Genomic DNA, 8,706 nt, shown 5'->3' on the forward strand with positions numbered 1-8,706 from the left:
CCAGCCAGGAGGAGTGAAGTCAGGCTGATATTCCCTCACAGGCCCCGAGTAAATGACAAATGACATTTTCCCTTTGTGATCTTTGGGATTTTTGTTGACTTATTTGGAGGCTTTTGTTGGATCCCAAGAAATGGCCTGTGGCTGAAGCCTATTCTCCCGATTTCCACGCTCCATCTGTGGAATCCATCAACGGGGCATTTACCCTCATTCAGAGCTCTGACACCTGCCTGGCAGGGAGCAGCAGACACAAAGAAAGCCAGGCATTTGAGAAAAGGGAGGTTGGTTGTTTTTTTGTGGGATTTTTTTTTCCAGAGGAGGGGGGTGGGTTGAAATGGATGCACAGTGGGGGTTAATCCAATCCAGTTGAGAGACTTCAGCACCTGGAAGCTTCTCTTCCACATTAATTCACAGGCTGAGAAGTGACCGGTCACACTGTTTCTCTGTGGCTTAAAGTTGTATATATGTCCAGAACAGAAAAGAGATACACGCTGACAGGAACAAGCCCAAGTGTTACAACCAAATCCTCAGGTAGATGAGCGAGTCTGTGCAGCGGAACAATCTATCAAGTAATCAACTGAAAGTCCCAGAATTCCTAGCCCAGAACTCGGATTTGAGTAATTGTTATTTTGTTAGTTGATAAAGTAGGAAAGATGAATTATAACCTCATCAGTGGTCCTTCTGGGGGTGGAGGGTCTTGTTTTGTTTGTATTGCCTCTACATTTGCTTATGAAAATGTGATCGCACAACAATCTTTAGCAAATGCCATATAGAGGGGAGAGGGGGAGATCATGTATGGCAAGGAAATTCTGGGCTTTCTCCCAGAAAGGTGCTTTTAAGAACACTAAATGGACTGAAGGCCCTCCAGCCAGTTACCGACTCGGGTCCCTGCCCAGCAGTCCCCATTGGGGGCTGGAGAAATGTAACGCTATTCCCCTCCCCTCGCCCCAAGCCCTTACCTCGGAAACCGCCTTCTCACAGCACGGGGTCATTAGAAGGAAAATAAACTCCTGCCAGGTTGGTGCTAATCAAAATAGCACAAATAAACCCTGACACTCAACAACTCCCCGAGTGCCTGCTGCCCTGGGAGGGAGTACAGATTGGTTATGAATATGCCCGGCCGCAGGGCCAGCCCCCCAAGGCCCGCCCGCCCGCTCGGCGCTCATGGCCCAGGAGCGATTGAAATGCACAACGTGGACCGCTGGTGTTTATTTCAGATAAGCGCTGACAAGCGGAGGCAGCAGGACCCCCAGGCTGCCTCCCAGGCCCCCAGCACCCCCGAATCCTAAGGTTCCAATAACAGACCTTCAGGTGGGAGCGGGATTGGAAGCCTTTAACAGCCATCGCCTTACTATCTGCCACTTACAAGGCCTCCTCCGTAACAACAAAGCTAAAAGTAAAAATAAATAAATAAAAATAAATGAAACACGTATTTCTCCCTCGTCCTCCATGGCAGTTCTGCGAGTGATTATGTTTTGTAGCAGCATTCACTGGTCTGTTTACATAAAAACAACCAGTGCCCTTTCCCTTTCCCCTGGCACAGCAAAGTTTTGCTTAAGGAGCCACAGAATCCCAAGCAAACTCAGGAGTAACGCTGAGGTCCCACTTCCTGAACCCACCCCTGCAAATCATTTCTACCGGCAAGGTTTGGGAAATAGCTTCTTTAAACTCCATGGTAACCGCCACCAGCGCATTTCAAAAGAGAAAAAGAGAGGAAAACCCTAAGAAAATGTGTTGCTATTCAATTAGGGAAACTGATTAGTTCACTAATTAATCAGCTAACAGCTTTCTAAGAATAGTCTCCCATGATAAGAACTTTCCCCCTCAAGAGCTTAAAAGTCAGTCATAATTAAAGGGAGGAAGGGAGGTCCCCATGTCGCTGAGAGCTGTAAGCGGCTTCTGGTTTCTCCGGGTGGGTGCGGTGCGATTGGCTTGCACGGGGCAGAGAAAGGTAATTTGCACACTGAAGGGGAACAGGAAAACAGTAGTTCTCCTGAAAGGAAAAGGGCCAAGTGACTTTTATTTACAATTGCCAAGAGAGAGGCTATTATTGACCATATGCGCCACAATTGCCCCTCTTATCTCGGGCTGGCCATCATGTCCTCTGGGAGCTGTTAATGAACTGGGTAATTGAGCTGCTGACATGTGTTACCAAAACAAAACAATAGGAAGAAGAGACAAATGAACATTTTATTTGCCAATCAGAGTAGGTTCGGCTTTTCACGGAGCCTCGGCTAAGTAACTGACTGAATACATAAAGCAGTGCATTGAAAGCAAGCAGATGCAGACACAATAATAGTTAACTGACAGCTTATGGCCCATCTGTGCTTAACATTTTGTTAAAGAAATTACTTGACTTGCTAAGGAGACAAATCATACAGCTGCCCCAAGCGCTGCGTTATAAGACATAAATCGTTCGCCAAACTGTTTCATTCTTAAAATGACAATGCTTATTAACAGTTATGTCGGGACATTTTGTGAGCACAGCTTGACACAGATATTACTTACTAAAAATGTGACAACTATAGATATCCGATGGAATTGAGCTGGGGAGGGATCAAATCAGTGCAAACAGTTTGAAAGAGCAATAGGCATTTTTAATCACTCATGATTCAATATGTGTTTCTAAGATGTTATGAATGTTGGGGGGGGGGCGATGAAATAAAACAGGAGGTCCTGTTCCATGCAGTAATTATGGACCTTCTTCCATTTTTACCATATTTCTTCAGAACTGCAGAATATTAGAAATGCTCTCATCTGGGCTGGTCTCATTCATTTCCTCAAGGCTATCAGAAGAAAAACTAAGTAGTTTGAGAAATAATTGTATCTGGTCACTTCGCTTTCCCAAACATACTCACCTTCCTCTTTTGAAAAAAAATATTTATTTGATAAGGAGAGAAAACCCATGTTGCCAAAGACTACCTTTATGAGGATATTTAGCTTATGTTTTTGTTACTGCATGTGAATTAAAACCACACTTTTTTGATGTAAGTGTGCTTCATCCACTGCAAACAACTTATCTCTGGGATTTTTTCTATGGAACCTGGTTAACCAGAGGCAGAGCACAGCTCTCTCAAAGCCCTTCTTATGACAGTTCCTTTTACTTGCTGGGCAAAATTAAATCAATAATAGTAAAGGCGATATAAGAAAAGCTGCTGTTCACTGACTCACTCCCTGACAGCTTATGATACCCAACCCTTGCCTTCTGCGCCCCTTAAGTACGTTTTCTTTCATCTTTACCAAAACACTATTTGGAGGGGTATTGTCACCCCCATCTTACAGATGAGAAAAAATGAGGCCCAGAGAGAAATGTTAACGCACCTGCTCCATGAGAACTCAGAGAGGCTGCCCAGATACAAGATCGGATATATCAAATATGCAATCTTATAGACAATCATTTGAGGGACAGGATTGACATGGGTTGGAAGGAAAATTGTGACCAATATTGTCACATCTTTTTCTTCCAGGTCTACAGTGCCAGGACTCAGACGTCACAGCCAACCCTGTAAGTCAGTTGTAAAAACATGACCATAAAGTGGTTGGTGAATGTGAAAATTATGTTACCTACAGTTACTAAGAACGAATTCTGGCTATGAAACCTAAATCTTAGCTGTATTTGCCGAGCTATAGGTGCGACACAATTAGGCTCGTGACACAATTGCCACAAAGAACCACCCTGCCTTCAACTTTACTTTCCACTATCAAATGTTTCGCTATTGTGTGCATCCGTCATTTTTAAAGCCAACAAGTACACCAAGGCTCAATACATAAAAGAGGTAACACGTTACACAGAGAGCCTCTCAGGGGTAGAAAACAAAAGAATGCTTTGCCACCCTTGTTAAGACAAGACTAGCCAAAACACACAAAACCTAAACAGCTCTATCCACAATTACACTTTGCCAGGATTAGCATGACTGGAGATGTTTAGAAAATAGAAGGCAGATTTAAGAAGAAAGTTAAATACTACCCTTTTTGTGCCAGAAACCTACGTAAGGAGGTAAAAAGATACACGATTAAGAGACCTGAACTACCAGAGCAAAGCATTTACAATATGGCAGATCATCGGAAGAAACAGCCAAAACCCAGAGAGAGCAGGTGGGGTTGTCCCAAATCTTTCATCTTTCAGTAAACAAATTTCACACCCAAAGATGTGGCTGATGATATTGCCCTGGGTGCCATGGATGCAGCTATGAATATGATACGGAGCTTAAACTCGGGAAGTAAAACTCAAATCACCTAACTCCCACTCCAGCGCTCTTTCCACTGAAGCCAAGGACCGCATCCAGCTATACGGAAGATAATCCGGCCATGTCCTGCAGCAACAGAGAGATTAAACAGCCTCTCAAGGCTGGGAAACCTAGATACATTATTTACTAACAGAGCCACAGATCCTGAGAGCCTGTGATCTCTAATAGAGAGATCAAATTAATACAGAATTGCTTTAACTGGCACCTCCCACATGGCATTTCAAGACTATTCTTTGCTTTCCATGTTCTGTTGGGTTCCATAAGGAAGAAAAGGGGCAGAGCAGGGGGTTTGTTTTGAAACTCCAAATCTTATCTGGCTCAATGATTGCTTGTTGGGAGATATAGAAAGAGGTAATCACTGAACATACATGAAAGAGGAAACTCTCCCTGGAGGCAACAGAGAAGGCTGAGCTTAACTCTCACTGGCAAAGGAATTAGTAGCAACATCAAGGTCAAGGTCATCATCAGAAGTCATTCACGGGATACCTACTGTGCGAGAAGTGCTTCTCTAGAGGCTGGGAGGGAAAGGATAATAAAGAAGAGAGTGTGGTTTCTCCCCTTCATCCTGCAAAGGTATGAGACTCTGGTCCAGGAGGTTGGCTTTCTGATTACTGTCATATCCCACCAGATGATATGAATGATTTATCACCATCCTTGGATAGGGACAGCTGCTTTTTGAAATTTTGTGGGGGTTTTCCTCCTTGTGCCTAAGCAACAGTCACCATTGAACTGAGAAGAGGTGATACCAGATGTCTGAGCAAATGAAGTTGTGTGTCATGGTGGAGACCGCTAGCTCAGAAACAGGTGGATCTACTCCAAATACCCCCCTGTCCACTTCCTCTCTGGTTGGAGCAAGATGCCTAACCCTCTCAACCAGTTTGTCATTAGTAAAATTTTCTTTAAAACATCTGCTTCAAAGGCTGGTTTTACGGAAAGGAGATAATTTGGAAAGCACAGAATGTGTCCCAACCCAGAATGTATCCTCAGCAAAGGTAGTCCCCTCTGTTTACATATCATCCAACCCTATTAGGCATAAAAGAATAACATGCTCCTTATCAATTCCCTTAAAAATCAAAAATATAGGCCAGGGTCCTGTACTCCTCCTGGCCCCAGACACATGTCAGTGCTGTGGGATCAATGATTAAGTAAATAAATTCTGTGCTCCCAAATACGTCGGAGCCTGGGTAAGAAGGCTGAGCTTAACAAAATCAGGCAACCAGGGAAAAGAAATTCAGAATACTTGGCCTCTCCTTTATGCCAGCATTCACTTTGGTTTCCTTGAGGAAGAAGTTTGAATATGTTTGCTTGGAGGCAAATTCTTATCTTCTTTTATGTCTACTGATATGTATCTATATAAACAAAATAAAGTAAGGATTTGAGCAAGTCCCTATTTAATCACTTTGTTTAGTGTCAACAGTCAATGAGGATATACCAGGGACCCAACTCAGGAAAAAAACAAACAAGAATTTCTTCAGTAGCAGATTCCTGCATGAATTATGCAGCATTGCTTCTTCCAATTTGCTAACATATACCTGTGGAAACATTTGAGTGTGCAAGTATAAGCATTTGCCCATCTCTATATATGAGGACCGAGATAAGTGACTTATTCTCATATTGCAGTCCCATCACACAGAAATATAATTCATTCAAACGAGCATGGAAGCTACTCTCATATGGCTTTCTCTGTACACTCACAATAAATAAGCCACTGTTTTAATAAAGTTTGTCAAAGGCCTGAGACATCAAAGGTAGTTGATTACTCCTCCCAAATCTTCATCCATTTCTAAGCAGGCTGCCACTAAGAAAGAGGGGTCCTTCAAATGCTTTCTTCTTCTTGATAGAAGAAGCCAGAGCAGGATCAATGTGTGAATGTCTGAGCATAAGACTGTGTATAGAGAGGTTACCAACAAAAGAAAACAAAGTGAAGTGCGTGTAATTGCAGGAGGAAAAATTAGAAATATATTGCTGCTTAAAATATTTTTCCGCTACTTGCTATTGATGTTCATGTGTTGTGTTAAATGTGCTGCTTAATATAGAATTTTAAAAGTTGGAAATCATTTAAAAAATCATCAAACCACACTTGACCTTACAGATTAAAAAATAATAATAATAACAGAGTTTCAAATGGATGAAATGATATTTCTGTCATCACCTGGCTTGCTGGGGGCAGAGCTAAATTTCAAACTTAGATATTCAAATTCTGAATTCTGGTCCTTTGCTTTTTGTCACACTATCAATTTGCCTGAACTTTGAATTTTCTGTGGATCTGTGGGTGAACTGACATCTATTTTCCAATCAGCTTTGGTAGCTAGAGTTCTCCTTCCACTGATAGACCCACTGAATCACAAAATTAATTAAGCAACTTGGACTCAAGTCTGAGCCCAGAGGAAAAACACAAATAAATGTTTAGCATCTCAACCACTCTCTGTACACCTAACTATGATATGATGCTGTTTTTGTTTTTGACTTTAAAAATTATTTACCTCATTATATATTTAAAACAACTCTGTGAGACATTATTGTTCTTGTTTTTAAAATGAAGTTGACACTCGAGTATTTAAAAGGATTTGCCCACAGTGTCTGCAAGCCAATTAGGTGTCAGAGTTAAGTAGTTAACCACCAGTCTTCACTCTAAAAATTCATAAAAATTATTTCTAGATCTATTTCTTAATATCATTCACAAGTTTCTTCACTTAAGTAGCATGGATATTCAAATATTGATTACTAGTAAGCAATATTTACAAGAAATAATAATTAACATATCTCTGAGTAAATCAGCTTTAAGATGTAGAAACAACTAATGTGCAGTTGAGAAAAACCTGCTAAGAGTTCACCATGTGGAATTTTTTAATATATATATTTTTTATTGATTTCAGAGGGGAAGGGAGAGATAGAAACATCAATGATGAGAGAGAATCACTGATCAGCTGCCTCCTGCATGCCCCCCCCCGCCCCCGGAGGATCAAGCCCACAACCTAACCCTTGACCAGAATCAAACCTGGGATCCCTCAGTCCACAGGCCAATGCTCTATCCACTGAGCCAAACCAGAAAGGGCTACCATGTGGAATTTTAAGTTTTCATTGGGCTGGAACAAATCTCCTTCCCAGAATCCCACGTGCTTGCCAAAATGGACAAAGGATTGGTCATATCTGTACTTTGGCACCCTAACTCACTGTCTCGTTCTACTTGGCATGCCCTGTGTGCCCATCTTTATACAATGCCATGCCTAGGTCTCAAACCCAGTTGCGCAAAACCTCCCCTGAATCTCCCAGGCACAAATAGTCCCCTTTCTCTGTACTGTAGGAGCACTTCATATTTTTCATACATTCAGCATTTTCCCTCTTAATTGAACTATTGACTAAACTTTCAGGTCAACTCTTTTGCTACCACACTTACTTCTCTGAATGAGCGCTTCCTTGAATTTATATAAGTATAGTTGTGTGTCCCAGTGTTATTTTTTTCATTTAAAGGGTCAAACAGTCAGAGGTCAGCAAAGCCACTAGTAAGTTCATATGGACAAATCTAACAAATGTAAACGCTGCCTACTGAGAGCAGATTTTGAGGGAACTTGGTTCTCTGCTTGCCAGTTGAGTAGTTTTACAAGCAAAAAATTAGAGGCCATTCTAAGAGAAATGCTTTGTGTGTCAAAGTTTAATGGCTATTTTACTCCTGTGATGTTGAAGAATTCAGAAATGAAGAGAAATTGACTGATGATGTCATGGCTTTATCACAAAATAAGGAAAGAATAAATTGAAAGGAGCATGGAGACCATTCTACCTCAGTTTTTCAAAGGATTCCAGTTTGGGAGGCATCCATAGGCAATAGATAAAGAGACCCTTTCTTGGCCTCAGTAGTTACTAATGAGAGAAAATATGTGCAAGTATTTAGTAAACTGTAACATTCACATAACATACATGTTTTTATCATCATCATCATCATTACCACATTGTGATAACATATTATAGTTATTTTATACCAGATAATTGAACACTAAGTGAATAAACTTTATTGAACAATATTAAAGAGGAATTCTATTAAGCCAGTGATGGTGAACCTATGACACGCGTGTCAGAGGTGACACACGAACTCATTTTTTGGGTTGATTTTTCTTTGTTAAATGGCATTTAAATACAGAAAATTAATATCAAAAATATAAGTCTTTGTTTTACTATGGTTGCAAATATCAAAAAATTTCTATATGTGACACGGCACCAGAGTTAAGTTAGGGTTTTTCAAAATGCTGACACGCCGAGCTCAAAAGGTTCGCCATCCCTGTGTTAAGCCTTTCACTTTCTACAGAAAATAAAAATATATATGTGTTTGAGATTCTTCTCTGATAAACTAAAGACACTTGCCCCTCTTTTTCTCAAACACCCTGATTTTCTTTGCATAAAGAAAGACACCAACAGAACCATTCCACGCTCAGCTTCACACCCCTTTCCCTGAGAAAATCTGTCCTTT

General features: G+C 41.1%; 1 protein-coding gene across 1 annotated transcript in view; it reads right to left on the reverse strand.

Moving 5' to 3' along the window:
• PAX3 (paired box 3) overlaps positions 1 to 4,719 on the reverse strand; it is a 43,190-nt gene extending 38,471 nt beyond the window's left edge. The window contains exon 1 of the mRNA XM_015563692.1: positions 4,668 to 4,719. Within this exon, the coding sequence (XP_015419178.1) occupies positions 4,668 to 4,719 (52 nt within the window). The remainder of the gene's footprint in view (positions 1 to 4,667) is intronic.
• Positions 4,720 to 8,706: the final 3,987 nt, after the last annotated feature.

The sequence above is a fragment of the Myotis davidii genome, unplaced genomic scaffold, assembly GCF_000327345.1.
Source record: "Myotis davidii unplaced genomic scaffold, ASM32734v1 scaffold575, whole genome shotgun sequence".
Taxonomy (NCBI): Eukaryota; Metazoa; Chordata; class Mammalia; order Chiroptera; family Vespertilionidae; genus Myotis; species Myotis davidii.